The sequence below is a fragment of the Ambystoma mexicanum genome, chromosome 13 (genome assembly GCF_040938575.1).
Source record: "Ambystoma mexicanum isolate Mex_15411 chromosome 13, UKY_AmexF1_1, whole genome shotgun sequence".
NCBI classification, from domain to species: domain Eukaryota; kingdom Metazoa; phylum Chordata; class Amphibia; order Caudata; family Ambystomatidae; genus Ambystoma; species Ambystoma mexicanum.
The window spans coordinates 134,690,402-134,708,940 of NC_090938.1; the positions used below are offsets into that span (position 1 = coordinate 134,690,402).

Below are 18,539 nucleotides of genomic sequence, written 5' to 3' on the forward strand. Positions count from 1 at the left end.
GAATCTGACTGCCACATGTTATCCTGTAGCACCAAGGCCCCTGTCAGCTCACAGCCACCCTGAAGTGCAGCGCCCCTGCTGCGTCACCGATAGAGCCCGCGTGTAAAAGCGATGCGGCCCACTGCTGAGCTTCAGGGAATACTCCATCCACTGCTCTCCAAGTATGGTCCTCCAGAGCCAAATCCAGTTCACGTTTTCACGATAACCGGACTCTAAATAGGAGTTATTTATAAAGAGTATCCTGAAGGCCAGGTGTGGCTGGAGGCCATTGAAGACCAAACTTAGAGACCGGCTATGCCCTCTTCATTCGCCAGCACCCCCTGCATCTTCAGGGCAAATAGTGAGTGCTACTGAAGTGGTCAAATTCTGCATCACACCTCCTGTTCTGGTGATGGCACCTCTGCACAGCTCGCTTAATGAGCTTCAACCCTGCCATTCCACAACCCTTATCATCCTGCCGAATGTATAGGTGTGCCCCAGTCCTGCGCTGTACTGCTCCCTGACGTTTTAGTGGACACCGCCCCCCCCTCTCTACGGATGCGCTTATGCCGTGCAGCACCCCTTCAGTTACACTGCCTATATCCCGCAGAGGTCGAGTGCTACTCTGGTGCACAGCGGTTTCCTGTCACACCCATATTCCAACAGGTGTGCTCCCCCAGCCTGCAGCTGACTGTCTTCTTTCATTTCTTGTAGATCGAATTTAATGGGCACCAAGTTCACTGTCTTCGATAACGGCGCCAATCCAGACAAAGCAAATGCTGATTGGTCAAATGTGCGTCAAGAGTTGGCCGCCGTTGCATATGTAAGTATAGGGTTGGCATAAAAACCCTGCTGCAAACTGCATCCTGCTAAAATACTGCATGCACCCCACATCCCTTGTGCCGCTTCCCAGTTCGCACTAGCCTCGGAATTCACTCCCATTGGAAGCCCCTGAACATGCTGACAACTAAGATGTAGTTTAGTGAACGAATCATGGTAACAATACCTTTCCAGTGAAAAAGTTGCCCCTTGAAAAAGTAGTCAAAAATACCACTAAAGTAGTTTTAAAAAAGGCAGCGCTCTTAGGGGAAGCAATGCGGTTAAGGAGGGTGCAGAGGCGTGTCTTTGCTCGGTTTGAAGTTAGGCAAGAGTAAGGACTTTAGTTAGAATTAAGGTACAGATTAGGGCCAGGATGGGTGTGTAGGGCTGTTGATATTTGGTCGGCGGGTGAGTAGGTGTTAAGTTAAGGATTACCGTAAGGCTAGGTCAACAGAATAGGGTATTATTTAGAGTTATTAAAGAAATGGGATTGGAGTGAGGGTCACTGTTCATAATGGTTAGGGGTAGAATAAGGGTTGTAGTTAGGGTAAGGGGCAGGGGGATTGTGGAGGTCTGGTGATTGCCTGGTTTTATAAGGGTTTTGGGGTGATTGTTAGGGTTACAGCCTTGTGCTTTTTTGGCAACCTTATTACTGGCAACATGTTCACCCTATACATTGCTTGTATAGAATGACTACATTTTGAAAACAACCTTTTGCTAACTACTTTTTCACAAGAGTACATTTTCTTGGTGACTTTTCCACTTAGACCCATCCCCTTTGACATATCACCACAATCTCTGCATTCAAATCTGCCCTTTAACTCCATCACCTCCGGCTTGATGTGAACCCTGTGCATTGTCCCTTCCCCTTAACCAGGGGAGACACCTTTGAAATGTTCAGGAGGGGTGGGGGAGTTCCTGGACTTTAGGTCTGGATAGCATTTGTGCAGGGGAGTAGGAAGGCCGACATTGTTTGTGTTTGGAGGAGTGACAGCTGTCAGTGGAGTTGGAATATCACACCAGCCCCTAGAGAAAGCCTTCACTTTATTGACACACACACATACAAACACCAGTCGTGCACTTGGACGAGGAGGAGGGCAGCAAGAGCAATGCAGGATTCCTAATTCAACGGCGAGCGGTCTAGTCCTGTTTGGACCAATCAAACCAGCAGCAACATTAAAAGCAGGAAGCACTACGAAAAGGGACTCAGCTGTGAGACTACTGGATGAGAGCAGACCTGTCCTGCCAGGCGTTGTGGCAAGTGGAGCACTCGAGAACCCCTGTAGGATGCAGAGTGTATGCAGCGGGAAGCAAAGCTGACGGAAGCTGGAGGACAGTGTCGGACTGTGAAAAGGGAACCAGCGTGACCAGGCGAAGCTGCCGTGTGAGGCCTGAGCTGCGAGAGAAGCATTGGTGGGGTGAGCAAAGCCATGGAAAACCACTGGGGAGACAGAGCGACTCGCCACACGAGAGAGAGAGAGCTTGTGGCGGCTGGAGTCCTAGCTGGGAAGCCGTAAGCTCCGACCGGTGAGTCAACCAAACAAGGGGGACACAGGGATGGCAGGCGAACACGTAAAGCCAGTAATGAATACTGATTTGAATTAAAACAAGTATGTTTTGAATATCAAACCGAATGAAAATGAAAATAAGCACTTTTGAATTTTGAACTGGTTGTAAGCAAGTTTGTGAAACTTCCTGAAAAAAGCAACTGGGTGTTTTAAGAAATCAAGCATTGATGAGCATCCATTGGCAAGAGCCACGAGAATATAAGGAACTTTATGATATGAGAAAACGAGGATTGGCAGGAGCCAAGAGAATATGTGCAACAAGTGACTGGTGGCAAAACAAGGCAAGACATAACATTAAGAGGAAGTGATATGAGAGTGAATCAAACACCAGTGTGAAGCTGAAGCAGTGGCTACGTGCCTGTGAAGAGGAAGCCAGGTGTGTCGTTCCGTGGCCTGTAATAGGTGGACCGTGTGGTCCGACAACTGTGCCTAGCCTGAGTGCACCCCTCTATGAAAAAGCCACTGAAAGCAGCCATAAAGAAGCTTGTGTTTAACTTTTGTGTGATCTGAAATCAAGGAACTGATCTATATATAAATTGGTGAAAGGTAACCAAATAAGAAGAGCTGGGAAGTGTCCCAAGGAATTCTATTGTTTCGGGAAAGCTGAAAGACTTGAACTCTTGGGGAAAGGAACCCCCTGTGCATTTTGAACTATTTTGAACTTGGGGAAGGAAATGCCTTTTGCAAGCCAAGAGCTGGAAGAGGCTCGGAACTTTTATTTGAACACTATTTACGTTGGTGCTGACATCCCTACACATTTTATACAAATAGATGTGAGGGCAAGTATAGGTTTTGGAAACAGACAGTCATTTGCTGTGGACTTCCTGACACAGACTATCCTTAGTTTCCTTTTGGTAGGCAAATCCCACCTTAGCATAGAGCAAGTTAGGCCTTTTTCCAACCCGCCTTTTGAGTTGAATAAATGTTTATAGCCCAAACGTTATTCCCTTGTCCGTGTCTACTTCATGATGCCTTCACAGTGCCCAGGCCCCGGAGCACCTGCGTACTGTGTGTCCCTGCCCAGAATCAATCCCTTTTGCCCATTGTACCCACTCCTTATTTCACTATCAAAGGCGTTTTTGCTGTCCACAGTCTGTTTTCTTAAATCTTCTTCTCCCCTCCAATGCAAGGATCATTATTTGCCTTGAAACCACAATTACCCTCTGTAAAGCATCCTTGCCCAGGATTGATGAGGATAATAATAATAATAATAATAATAATAATAATAATAATAATAATAATAATAATTTGGCACTTATATAGCGCTACGAACCCTCAGGTATCTGAGCACTGCTTATTATTACCCACAGTGATCTACTGGCTGTTTCTTGTCCTAAGGTTCAGTGTTTCTGAACGAAGTACGGTGCTTCATACAAAAATTCTACCTTGTAATGCAATATATGACAATTTAAGAGAAAAGTCTGTACTGCCTTTAATACTTGCGGGAGCTCAGAGATATTGTACAGTGAGTAACGGTGGTAAAACTCAAGAAACCGTTGTAAAGGAGGGAGGCTTGTCGTGTTAGTGTAGCGGGGTGGTCGTTTTAACGCACCTGAATGGGAGAGATGTGTATTTGGGCACATAATATATCTTTTAAACCTTACTTATAACTTGACCCGTCTCTTACCTGTCTCCAAACCCTACTCTCATGGGTTCAAGATCACCCCGCTGTAGCTCAATTTGGCAGTGGTGAGTATAGGGAAATCAGAAAAGCAGGGCAGGATCCCAATATATGTGCAGCAGAAGAAGACCAAGTGAGATACGAGGTCACACAGCCGCTCTCACAGGAACCCAACCCGGGTTTATAAGTAGACGAAAATAATTTCAAGTTCAATTAGTTAGTAAAAATTATATATTGTTGATTGAAGAATGACAACGTTCAGGTTCAGTTGTGTTTCAACATCATTTTATCAAAGAAAGGAATCTCTTATGCGAGAAGTCACTAATACACTCTTAGTGAGGAAGAGATTGCCACATCAAGTTTTTCAATCAGACCAAAAAATTGCCAATGCATTTCGGAATAACATTTCCTTCATCAGGGCAGGTCTATAAATAATGTATACCAAATCATCAAATAAAGTTAACCATCATCATGTGACAAAACACATTAACACATGTTAGTGTCATATATATATATATATATATGAGAATGTAAAGAACATACCATTTGGTTGAAGTAACAGTAGTAGATGGTAAAGATGAGGAAGCAAATTTGAGAAAAAGAAAATAGAAAATGATGAGACTCTATACGATATGAGTTAAGGACAGTGAGATAAAGAAAGAAAAGAAAATGTTTTACCTGAAATAGCAAAATGCGTGTGCTGTGTGTGGCGTTGTCAGCTGTTTAGAATTCAAAACTGCCTGATGTAAAATCAGCGCAGAAGAACATCCTTCAGCAGTATGTCTGTAATCAGAAAGCATATGTGTTGGTGCGCGGGTGAAATCCGTGCATCGGAAACAAAATGTAAGCGTTAAGTTTAAGCTTACCCTGCTGGACACGGCGTACTGTAGTGCTCCCGTTGCCTGCTCGTGAAATACTGCGGCTGTAGCATCGAGGCGTCGCTAGGGCAACGCTTCCTTTAAAAGACACGTGACCGCAAGACAGCCCAAATTGGCGCGCGGTCGAAAATGTGAGGCTGCATTCAAACCCATGGGTTTGTTTAGGACAAATATTAATATTTGTCTGGCCTCATGGCTATTAATGAAGAATTGTGGAGTGTTAAAAAATGGAAAACCAAAATTGAAATGATAGAAATAAAATAAATACTATGCTAAAGTCATAAATGTAAATCTCAGTCTGGCCGTGCCAAGGGCTGATGACCCCTGGTGAGTGGTGTGCAGTAAAAACATTAGTAACATATAAAGGGCAACTCTTGAGTTCACACATAAGCATATATATACTGTGTTATCGGTGGGGAAGTCCAAGGGGGAACCTTTTTGGTCCAAACATGATACAGTGACATTTGTCGTACATAGAAGAAAACGTGATCACATGGTTATATATTGTATTGTATTGTATTGTAACGCTTTCAATTTACATATCTAGACCCCTGCTACGGTTGGTGTCGTCAAAGGCGGCACCTTGGGTCGCAGACAATTTGTCCAGGAAATGCAGCAGGGTAATTTATAGGTCCACATTCATAGGGTACAAAGAACATATCAATCAAAACAGATAAAATTACGGATCATAAGAAGCAGTGGTAATTGATTTCTTCATTAATTCCATTTGGGGCCAGACTACCAAGTTTGTCGATCCAAAACGTCTCTCTGCGGTTCAACCGCTGGTTAAGTCCTCGTGTGGATTGATCCTCGCGATTGCTTCCAAAATCACAAATCTTATTTGGGTCAGATTGTGTCCATTTTCAATCCAATGTCGTGCTACAGCTGAATTCATGTTTTCATTCCGGATGCAAGACCGGTGTTCGTTCCATCTCGTTTTAGCCATTCTTGTGGATTGGCCCACATAGAACTTTCCGCATGGGCATTTGATGCCGTAAATAATGTTTGTGCTGTCACAGGTTCCGTAGGTTTTTAGGAGAATCTTTCTTCCTGTTCTTGGGTGGTTGATAACATTCCCCTTGATTATTGAGTTACAGTTACTAAAATGAAGACAAGGGAATGTACCAGTTCTCTGAGTTATGGGTTCTTTGAGAGGCGGTCTGGTGTGTACCAGTTCGTCCCTGAGATTCTTGCTGCGCTGGTACGCAAACACCGGTAATTCACTAAATAAATTCTGTACCCTGGTGTCGTTTTTCAAGATCCCCCAGTGTTTGCTGATGGTTTTCTTAATCTTATTGCTTTGGATTGAGAATTTGGAAACATACACAGATGACTTAAGTTCTCTTTTCGTTTTAGGATTTTGGGTTGATACCAGAGTTTCGCGTGCCATGGCGCTCACCCTGGCAGACGCCAAGTCGAGTTCCTTCTGTTTATAACCACGTGCCAAAAACTTTTCTTTCATCACAAGCTGTTGAGCTGTACAGTCCTCTGGGTCACTTACAATTTTCTTTACCCGTAACAGTTGGCTATATGGAAGATTTCTGAGCAAACTAGGATGATGAAAACTCAAACGGTGTAGAAGATTATTGCGGTCAGTTGGTTTGCGGAACAGAGAGGTGCTGTAGCCGGTGGTTTGTTTTTTGATGAGGACGTCCAGAAAAGTAATAGTGTCATGTGAGATTTCCCTCGTAAATTGAATACGTTGATCGATGTTATTAAGGTATTCAAAAAAAGAGTCAAGACTGGCCACCAGGGGGCGCACGGATGAGTATCCCTCCTGTGTGAGCTCCGTCCCTGCGGTCCCGATAAGCGGTATGAGCCCCCGCTGATGGACCCCCCCCACGAAAGTTCGAAATTCTGTGACCTGAACGGACCCTCTCGCAGCTGAGAAAAAACCTGACAAAAATCGAACCCGTTTTGACCGAGAACTCGGCAGTTCCAGAAGTGCCTATCCGCTGCGCCACGGAGAGCGCGAAGCCTGGCGTAGTGTGGCCCGTGCGATAGGCGTTACCCGCGGTGTACATCTGTGCCCCAGGCTTGTGGTGGTGATCCCTCGCTCGCGTGAGACAGCGAGCCCAAAGACTCCCATGGACACCGGGCGGCTGCACGGGGTGAGTGAGAGACTTCTACGCAAAACTCTGCGGTACCAGAGCCCACGCCCGGCGGTGCCGCGTAACACGCGTGACCCCCAACTCTGCCGCGGAGCTCATGCGGTGAACCGTACCCCGGGGACTGCGTGCTGCCCGAACCTCCCTGCAGTGGCACTGCACACGACCCCCCTGAATGCTGTGAGGGAAGAAGGGCATTGGATACCACGCGGATTAAAGGACACATTGCACATTGCGGTTTTGAGGAAACGCCGGTCCCCACACTGGCTTTCCGCTCCTTGCCTATCTAGGCCATACGCTCCCTGCACAACATACTACGCCGGAGGAATAAGAGTGGTCTGTTGGACTCCCACCAATTGCAGTGTAGCCCCTCTGCCCATGCACACTCCTGAACCACACATACCCCACGTTAGGGGCCCACGTTGCGGACACCCATGACCCCCCCGCGGAGCTGAACCGAGGAGTTGTCCCACATCATACGAAGTGCTGGAAACCGGAGACAATACGGATCCCGCAACCCGAGCATCCTCATAGAGGGTAGGGCCCCCTACTCAGGGGGGTGTGGCTCCTCTAACCCGGATTTTGTCGCATGGACCTATGCCGCAAACTAGCCAGATTTGCCTACGAACCGTACGTCCCGCCTTGCGGATCTACAGATGCAATGACCATGGACCAAAGGTGACATTGCCACACTATTGAACGAAATAAAAAACATGGGAGCCAACCTCGGCGGCAAAATCTACAAAATCACTCAGAGGATGGACAGATTCGAAGAACGATTGGAAAGTGTGGAAAATAACCAGGCCTCGATTGACACCCTTGAAGCTCAGATGGATGTACAGTTCCGAAACATCGAAAAAAGAGAAGTCGAGGCGAGGCTCAAGATGGATGACTTAGAAAACAGAGAGAGGAGGAATAACCTCTGCTTTTTTGGCATTCCGGAACGCGAAGGTGAAACTGAAAAAGATCTCAAAGACACCATCCACGACATCATTAGAATATTGACCGCCGACGAAGACATCCATGAACCCAAAATCGAACGCATACATAGAGCCGGTGGGCCACCCGGCGGTCCACGGTCTGTTCTGGCCAAATTTCATCGATACCAAGACAAAACTAGAATTCTTGAGAAGGCCAGGTCTGGAGGCCCGCTCACAATGGGAGGCGCTCAAATCACCATCTTTCAAGATTTATCCTGGCTAACTTTAGCCCTGAGACGTCTTTGCAGCCCCCTGACGAAATGGCTTAAGGACCAGGGCATAAGGTATAGATGGGGATACCCTTTCTCGCTTACCTTTGAGCACGGCAGCAGGAAAATAGTCCTACGCTCTGAAGACGAAATTAAAGACTGCATCGTCGATCTCCTCGGTGCAGACCCGCGGAGCAAGGAAGGTGGCAACGATGGACGACCGGGATCGCAGTAGGAGCTCCAGGGCCCTAGGCGCAAGAGGGTAAAGGGATCGAGAAAATTTAGACGCCCCAACAACACCCCCGATCATGATTAAACAAGAGAAGCTGCGTCGGAATCGTGCTGGCTACAGTCATATCTAAAACACGAGGCACTGTCTCCCGCGGAGGATGCAACATGGCGAAATCAGCCGCTTTGGTGCTGCTGCGGGCAGGGCACCCCCCAGAAATGGGAGACGATGTGAACTCCTGCGGAAAGACCTGAAAGCCACACGTAACGTTGAAACTTTCACATGTTTGTTGTTATTACTGTTGAAATTGCATAATGTTTGGAGGAGGGGGGGAAGAGATGGGGGCTCACCCTTAAGTTACTATGGTAAATTTGCTCGGGACCGTAGGTCAACGGTCCCTACTGATGGTCCGCCGACGGACTGCATACTCTCATCCAGTCTGTCCTGGACGCCGTCAACAGCTGCCGATGCAGCATCCCCTGTTTGCAAGCTCAAGCGAGCACCATCAATTATGGTGGAATACGGGAAAAGGGGAGAGAGGTAACGAACACTTGGGACATGTACAGATAACAATACGTTTGCTCCAAAGTATCACAGTCAAGATGGCACAGGGTACCCACTTGTCTTTCTGGCCGCTGATGGCGAGAGATCCCAGTCTGCATACCGCTGATGGCATCACATGAGAAGCCTAAGGGCAAGGGTCTCCTCAGAATTGGGACTATCAATGTGAAGGGACTGAATTCCCCTACTAAGAGATCGCTAGTGCACAGAGAATTCCGAAGATCTGACATTGACATTCTCCTCATACAAGAGACGAAATTTGCCAGAGGAGAGGAGCGAACGGTCCTGGGGAATCGGGGAGGCATGGAATTCTGGGGCTCTGGCCCACTCAGGAAAGGAGGGGTCGGGATTGTCATCAAGAAGGGAGTAGGCTTTAAGCTAGAGAAGACCTGGTCGGATGTGAGTGGACGGGCCCTCCTGCTAGTGGGAAAAATCGCAAGAGTTCAGGTCACGATTGCTACAATATACTCGCCTAATAGCGGGCAAGCTGCATTCCTTCGGAAAACGATTCCCAAAATAGTACTAGAGACTGCAGGCCACCTCATTATAGGAGGCGACTTTAATCAGTGGGTGGACCCATCTGTTGACTGGAGGCCAGGCAACCCCGACACGCGGGCCCAGCATAGAAGGGACCGTACTGAATTTGCTGTCATGATGGAGCTTTACGATCTACGAGATGTGTGGAGAATACAACACCCTGACGAAGGGGGCTTCACCTTTTACTCGAACCCCCATCGCACATTCTCACGCATAGACTATATATTCCTCGCACCTGACCTTGCAAGGTCAACAAGTCATACCAATATTGTCCCGACAACATGGACAGACCATGACATGGTTCTAGCAGACGTCAACTGGGCCGACCTGCCTGCCGCTGGGGGATCCTGGCGATGCAATGAGTCCCTCTGGACCGACGCGGCTTTCAGAAATGAAATGGAGACCGAGATCGAAGAATATTTCAAGATGAATGACAACGGGGAGGTCTCCAAACAAGTGATCTGGGAAGCGGGGAAGGCCGCTTGGAGAGGTATATTAATACGTCAGGGCTCCTCTAAAAAGAGAGAGCGTAAAATCGTAGAAAACAAGCTCCGCAAAGAAATACACCAGCTGGATGCGGAAATAAGAGACAAAACGACGGTGGACTCCTCCAAACTAGACATGGCCCAACGTAAAAGAGAGGAACTACGGCTGTTAGAACACGGCCAGGTGGTGCGGAAATTGCAATTCCTGAAACAGGCATATTATGAGAAGGGGGACAAGGCTGATGCACTCTTAGCCGCCAGGCTCAGGGAAAAGAGGGAAGAACGCAAGGTGAAAGAGATAAAAGAGCCCACCAACCCTGCGATGCACCCACCCCACTCGATACCCGAGAGCTTCGCCAACTTTTACGAAAACCTATATACCTCCGAGCTGCTTGCGGCTCATTCTGACATATCCTCTAACCTGTCCCCAATTACTATGCCCACAATAACACACACAGAGACCGAACTCCTCGATAGCCCAATAACCGAACACGAGACACGAGAGGCGATCAAACGGCTTACACTGGGGAAGTCCCCGGGCGAGGACGGTTACACGGCCGGCTTCTATAAGACCTTCACCGATCAACTGTCACCCTTTCTCACAGAACTCTTTAATGAGATAATGAGCTCTGGGATGGCACCAGATTCCTTTAAGAAAGCCCTCATAACTGTCATCCCTAAAGAGGGTAGAGATCCCAAATTATGCGGGTCATACCGCCCCATTTCCCTCCTCAATCTCGATGCGAAGATTTACGCTCGAGTATTGGCAGCCAGACTGGAAACTTTAATGCCCAACCTGGTCCACCCTGACCAGGTGGGATTTATCCTTGGGAGGCAGGGCGCCGACACCATGCGTAAAACTCTACATCTTGTCCACGTGGGGCACAGTCTACCAGACGATCCGGCCCTCCTATCGATTGATGCAGAAAAAGACTTTGATAGGGTGGAATGGGATTTCCTGGGTGCAGTCCTCCAGAAAGTAGGGATAGGCTTGAAATTCCGTGACGGGGTACGAGCAATATACACCTCTCCCAGAGCATCAATATTTGTGAACGGGGAATATTCCAGATAGTTTGAATTGCAACGGGGGACCAGACAGGGATGCCTACTCTCCGCAATCCTGTTTGCACTTTCCCTCGAGCCCTTAGCCCAAAAAATAAGGAACGACCCCCAAATAGAGGGAATACGGCTGGGAGGGACGGAATACAAGGCAGGGTTGTACGCTGATGATATCCTTCTACACCTAACTAAACCTATGACCTCCATCCCCCATGCCCTAACTCTAATAGAAGAATATGGCCGGTTCTCTGGGTTTAAAGTAAACATGTCCAAATCCATACTCTTTCCACTCCAAGGTACCCCAGATGATAATGGCACCAAGTTCCTCCCCTTAGGGCTCAAAGTAGAACACACAACATTACGATACTTGGGCATACAGATCACCAAAACTCTAGACGACCTCTATGAGGCTAACTTCCCCCCGCTCCTTCGATCCTTCGAGAAAGACCTCGAGAAATGGCGCAAACTGACGATCTCTTGGCTGGGGCGCATCAATGCCGTCAAGATGGTGTGCCTCATTCGTTTCCTCTACCCCTTTCAGATGTTACCGATAGAGATATCCCGAAAATTCTTCGTGGATGCCCGAAAGATCATGATGCGGTTCCTCTGGCAGGGGAAAAGACCGAGGATCTCTTACGACACACTTATTCTCCCCAAGGATAGGGGAGGATTAGGCCTTCCCGATCTGAGAAAATACTACAATGCCGCCCAGTTGCGTGTCCTAATTCCACACTTCAGGGATCACAAACACCTGCAATGGGTCCAGATGGACAACCACTACATGTCCCCCGCCACAGTGGCAGAGTGGCTGTGGTCACCATACCAACGGGTCCAGAAGAGAGTTAAGCACCACCCCATACTGACCACCATATGGGCTATATGGCGTACTGGGAAAGAGATGCGAGAAGTTACCACCTGGCCATCCCCGCTCAGTCACTTGTGGTCTCCTGGCATAAATGACCAAATCCCGAACCTAGAGCGGTTCCAGTCATGGTACGAGGCAGGCCTGGAGAGGGTGGGACAACTCCAGAGAAAGGACTCGTTTATCACATTACCTGACCTGACAACGGCACTGGGGATAGGTACTCTATCGACATTCCACTTTATCCAGCTAAAAGGGGTGTTAACGAGACCCGAATGGAGAGAAAAACTGAGAAGAGATCTTACCGCCTTTGAGAAACTCCTAGACTCCAGAACAGAAATGAAAGGCCTTATATCTGTAATGTATCAAACGCTATTGGGAGCAGGCGGTGGTACTACGGAACCCCTTAGGGCCAGATGGGAAAAAGACCTCGGCGAAGAGATACTCCCCGACCAATGGGACTTAATGTGCAGATCTGCACCTAAATCCTCCATATCCAACCAATATAAGCTCCATGCAATAAAACTCCTACACAGATGGTAATACGATCTGCTTCGACTCTCCAAAATGTCCCAGTCCATGAGCCCAAAGTGCTGGAGAAACTGCGGAGAAAATGCCAACTACTGGCACATGTGGTGGAGCTGTCCGCACATCAAAGTGTTTTGGACTGAGGTCCTGGGATGGATCAAAGAAGTAGATGACATCCATAGAGAACTTGACCCACACCTTGTTCTATTTGGCCTTGAAAGAGTCGAGGAGGATTGGTTTCGGGTCAAAGGCCTGGCTCCCCAGCTATTACTGGCTGCGAGGGCCCTAATAGCGACCAAGTGGAAATCCCCTCTGGTTCCAGGTAAGACCGAGTGGATTAAATTGGCCACGAGCATTTATGTGATGGAAACAATCACTGCCTCCCTGCACAATAAATCGGTGAAATGTGAAACTCTATGGATGGACTTCAAGAATACACATATCACACCTACTTACGACTCCCAACCAGAGGAACCCCCAAAAACCTGACCGAATGATGCTACACCTAAGGAACACTACAAAGGATGAGACTCTCATTTCCAGCGACCATGGTACTACCGGATGTGACACTGTGTCAAACATATGATACTAATACTTTTGTCAAACTACTGTACTTGTGAAGTACACCAACCCAAGTGGGGGGGAGGGATGGGAGTGGGTTATGGCGAACAGTCAATGAGACACTTCTAGATAATCGATACTGTCGCACTACCAAGAGATTCCAGTATACTGTTTTATTATGCATCGTCTGTTCGACTTGTACCTCTGGAAGATGTATGATCTTGTTTGAATATTGTTTGCCTCTTTTTTTTTCTCGCAAAACCAATAAAGCTAAATTTAAAAAAAAGAAAAAGAGTCAAAATCAGCCCTCGTGCCTCTCCACACGCCGAAAATGTCATCTATATAACGTGTCCATAAGTGGAATAAATTTATTCCACATCTGTTTGTTGAGTACATTGTCCGTTTCAAATTTAAACATAAAGCAGTTAGCATATGTGGGTGCCATAGATGTTCCTGAAGTTTGTAGATAGAACTGGTTACCGTATTAAAAGCAAGAATTTTCTGAAATGAACTGTAACAGTGCCAGTATAAACTCCTTCTGTGCACGGATTTCTGATGCTTGTAATAATAGCCATTCAACTGATTCAATGCCCAAGTCATGTGGTATAGATGTGTAAAGGCTTCTGACATCAATGGTGAACATCAGGTCATCCTGTTGAAAAGTGGTGGAGCTAAGTTTTTGAAGGAAATGGGTGGTATCACGAGTGTATGTGGAGGTTTCTTGTATGAGAGGCTGTAAGAAGAAATCTATGTAAATACCCAATGGTTGGTTGATGCTTTCCATACCTGCAACTATAGGTCTCACTGGTGGTTTACTGGTGTCCTTGTGGATCTTGGGTAATGTATAAAAGTTCGGGATCCTAGGGTGACCGTACTGAATTCGCTGTCATGATGGAGCTTGTGTGTGTGTTCATTGATCCATTCTAGCTCAAGAGCTTTATCCAGCAGAGTCTTCAGATTCAGTCTTATTGCAGTGGTTGGATCATGGTCCAAGGTAGTATATATTGTTCTATCTTGAAGTTGTCTGATACATTCTATTTCATAATACACTGTATTTTGGATAACTAATGCGCCCCCTTTGTCAGCTGGGCGAATAGTCACACTCTTCTCACTGTAAAGATCCTTAATCAATCTCATTTCATGAGGTTTCAAATTCCTATGTGGAGGGGTTTTATAGCTGATCCTCTCTAAGTCGCGGGTCACTAGTTTCTGAAAGATGTCAATAGATGGAACCGTGATAGGTGGAACAAATCCGCTTTTCGCTCTGAATTCCTGGAAGTCTGGACCTTCAGTTGGTTTATCTTGGACTTCAAGTTCTTCAAAGAAGACTTTAAGTTTCAATTTTCTGATGAATTTGTATAATTCAATCTTTGTGTCGAACAGGGTGGTCCCATAGGTTGGCACGAAACTCAGACCTTTTTGTAAAGTGTCCTCCTCTGGCTTGCTCAAGGTTCGGCTAGATATGTTAATGACTATGTTTTCTTTTGCTGTAGTCTTGTTTGCGGTTTGTTCCTTGGGTTTCCTCCTCCCCCTGCGGGTTCTTTTGGACGGGCGCCTCAAAAAGCCGACGAGGAGGGTGTTGGTGCCACAGGACCCCCATATATATCCCAAATTACCCCTGAGGGAAATACACAAGGTTAGAGTAAAATGGAGCACAAAAGGAGGGGCACACAAAAGGAATGCTGTACAGTTCTTTTTAGTTGGTAAAAGCTCACTTACATCATTTTCCAATACTTTGCCAGTTTTTGTATAAAAGAGACAAACACAAGACGCTATATACAACTTAAGTTCCTCCTAAGCAGCTGTGTTACTAAAAGGTCATACTCAAAAATATAGAGTCCTTCGAATATTAAAAATATAAGAGCCTTTAAAATAAATATGTACCAGGCTATACAGTGCACTGCATAAAATAAACTATTTATAAAGACCTTACTTGCAGGACAACCTGGCCAGGGCTGTCTCAAGGTCTCTGGCTGCTGCTCTCTATGTTCCGTTCCCCTCTCTCTGTGCTCTCCTGTAGTGGCTCATTTGTAGCAGATGACGGCAGCAAGGATGGAACCCCCAAAGTCTTACTTGGGCTGGGCTGCTTGGCAGGATGCAGTCCAGCACTCAGTTGCAGTGTGGGGTGGGGGTGGGGGGAGGGATACAGACCTATTCACACCTGGGCCACGTCTGACAAGTGTGGCCCAGGTCTCAGTGGGCCTCCTGTTCAAGGGGGTGGCCCCTTTCATTAAACAAAATTCAGCCCAAGGAGGCTAAGACCAGTGGCCGCTCCCCAGTCCCTGGCCACCTGGGGGGCAGCAACAGTGTTCACATCTCTCCCCTAACAAGGGGAGAGCCTGCATAGAAGCCCAGGCGGCAGAGGTGACCGCCACTGAGCGGAGCACCTCTAACCCTCCTGAAGGTTTTTCTCCAACTGTCACCTGGCGCTCATCTTGCGCTGCCGGCGACATTTTTATTTATGTAAGGGTAAAGGGACCCTCACGTGCCCACATGCGAGGGTCCCTTACTCTAGCCCCTTCATTTTATTTCCTGGTCCCTGTTGTGGGTTTTGCGAGGCGGACCCGATTTTCTCTTTTTTTAAATTTTGGGATCCCCGGGCGGCTTAACGGTGGACACAGGGGTTACATTACCATTGTAAGTGGGGCTGCTAGAAGAGCTGTTAACCCACTTTGGATTTAATGATCCTACTTTGAGAGCTAGAGAACATCAGTTGATTTGATAGATCCCAGGAAGTTAACAATGAACCCACTTGTAAGTGTAGCTGGAACAAGAGAACAAGCCCTTAATTTATTCTTATAATTAACAATTTTTATAGGTAGCCTTTCACTTTTATGAAATGGAAAGACATGATTGTGTGATATTACGTTCATTGGTAGAATAAATGATTGAAGCAGCTGAGTTCCACATTTCTTGGAAATATTAAGCATGGTAATGATGTGGGCGCGTTGTTGTATTTATGTCACAAAATGTATGTATTTTTGGAAAGTACGTTTTGTATAATGGTGAAGGCTGATGAACCCATTATGGCTGAATGGCATGTTCTCCCTGTCCTCTCTGCACTAGAGACAGAGGGAACCTACCTGCATGGCCCCGCCCCTGGAGAGGGGCAAGCAGAATAGGGAAAGAGTGCTCCATTTCTTCTGTTTCCCTTGGTGACTGACCTACAGGATATCTGACTTTTCCTTATTGGATGAATGAAACATATCCAAATGTATGATTGGTTCATCGCAATGAACAACTTCTTCCACCGCTGATTGGCTCATTGGTGTAGCCAACTGCCACTGACTGGATTATGGACAGAGCTGTCAGAGAAAATGCACTTCATGTAGCTGGTCAATGACTGGACCCATGAAACAGCCAGCTACTGCTGGTTGCACCATGGAGATCTAACTGTTGCTGAATTGAAAACTGAAACAGCTGCTTGTTAATGATTTCCACAGTGAACTGACTGACATGCCTATCTGAAGAGACCCGTGCCCTGGTTGGATTTTCCTTCAGCAACGCTGGCTCTCATCAAGGATGCAGTGCTTTCTTCAGCAAGGCAGGCTCTCTTCGGAAGGGTAGAGCTTCCTTCAGTAGGGCAGGTCTATTCAGAGAGGTCACAAGTCCATCAGCGGGGCAGGCTCTTATTAGAGGGTTTGGGCTTCCTTCATCATAACATGTTCTCTTGAGAGGGGCGCAGCTTCCTTACACACGAGCAAGGCATACTCTCTTTGGACTAATGAAGCTTCCCTCAGCTTCACAGGCTCTCTTTAGAAGATGGGGCCTCATTCATCATGGCATGTTCTCTTTAGATGGGCAGAGCTTCTTTCAACAAGGCAGGCTGCCTTCAGAAGGGTGGAGCTTCCTTCGGCGAGGCATACTCTCTTCAGAAGGGTGGAGCTTCCTTCAGCGAGGCATACTCTCTTCAGAAGGGTGGAGCTTCCTTCGGCGATGCATAGTCTCTTCAGAAGGGTAGAGGTTCCGGCGAGGCATACTCTCTTCAGAAGGGTGGAGCTTCCTTCAGCGAGGCATACTCTCTTTGGATGAGTGGAGCTTTCTTCAGCAAGGCATACTCTCTTCAGATGAGTGGAGCTTTCTTCAGCGAGGCATACTCTCTCCAGATGAGTGGAGCTTTCTTCAGCGAGGCATACTCTCTTCAGATGAGTGGAGCTTTCTTCAGCGAGGCATACGCACTTCAGATGAGTGGAGCTTTCTTCAGCAAGGCATACCCTCTTTAGATGAGTGGAGCTTTCTTCAGCAAGGCACACTCTCTTCAGATGAGTGGAGCTTTCTTCAGCGAGGCATACGCACTTCAGATGAGTGGAGCTTTCTTCAGCGAGGCATACTCTCTTCAGATGAGTGGAGCTTTCTTCAGCTGGGCAGGCTCTCTTCTGAGAGGTTGTGCATCCTTCAGAGGGGCAGACCCTGTTTAGAGAGAAGGGGCTTCATTCATCGTGACAGGTTCCCTTCAGAGGGGTGGGGCTTCCTTCAGGAAAGCAAGCTCTCGTCAGAGGGGAGTGGCTTCCTTCAGAAAGGCAAGCTTTTGTCAGAGGAGTGGGGCTTCTTTAAGCAAGGCAAGCTCTCTTCAGACGAGTGAAGCTTTCTTCGGCGGGGCATTGTCTCTTCAGAGAGGTTGTGCATCCTTCAGCAGGGAAGGCTCTCTTTAGAGAGAATGGGCTTCCTTTAGCAAGGCAGGCTTGTTTCAATGGGGTAGAGCTTCCTTCAGGAAGGAAGGCTCTTTTCAAATGGGTAGAGTTGCTGTCTGAGGGGGATGCTCTCTTCAGAGTGGAGGGGCTTCTTTCATCAAAGCAGGCCCTCTTCAGAGGGATGGAACTTCCTTCAGCAGGGCAGGCTCTCTTTCGAGAGAAGGGGCTCCTTCAGCTATGCAGGCTCTTTTCAGAGAGGTCAAGCTTCTTTCAGGAGGGCAGGCTCTCTTCAGAGGGATGGAACTTCCTTCAGCAGGGCAAGCTCCCGTCAAAAGGGTGGGCTAATTTCAGCAGAGAAGGCTACTTAATTTAGAAGAGTGTGAGGCTTCCTACATCAGGCTTGTCTGCCTTCAGGGAGGAGGGGCTTCTATCAACAAGGCAGGTTCTCTTCTGGGGGGAAGAGTTCCTTCAGCAAACTCTAATCTGGAGGGGAGGGGGATCTGGTGGCTCTACAGAGGTTTTAGACCATAACTCCCACTGTCCATAGCCATTGGTAATGCTGGCTAGGGCTGACCTGTAATCCAAAACATCTGGTCGGCCCACTGTTGTTGACCGCTGCTCTAATCTGTTCAGCACTGGGGGGCCCAATGTCACAGACCTCTGCTCTAATCTCTTCAGCACTGGGGGGCCCAATGTCACAGACCTCTGCTCTAATCTCTTCAGCACTGGAGGGCCCAATGTCGCAGACCTCTGCTCTAATCTCTTCTGCACTGGTGGGCCCAATGTCGCAGACATCTGCTCTAATCTCTTCAGCACTGGAGGGCCCATTCGTGTAAACCTCTGCTCTAATCTCTTCAGCACTGGAGGGCCCAATATTGTAGACCTCTGCTCTAATCTCTTCGGCACTGAAGGGCCCAATGTTGT

The 18,539-nt window shown here is 47.5% G+C and overlaps 1 protein-coding gene across 4 annotated transcripts in view; it reads left to right on the forward strand.

Annotated features, from left to right (window-relative positions):
- TULP1 (TUB like protein 1) overlaps positions 1-18,539 on the forward strand; it is a 767,520-nt gene that overhangs the window by 522,264 nt on the left and 226,717 nt on the right. For all 4 annotated transcript variants that reach the window (XM_069633446.1, XM_069633445.1, XM_069633447.1 and 1 more), the window contains one exon: positions 694-802. In XM_069633446.1, coding sequence (XP_069489547.1) covers positions 694-802 — 109 coding nt within the window. The remainder of the gene's footprint in view (positions 1-693; positions 803-18,539) is intronic.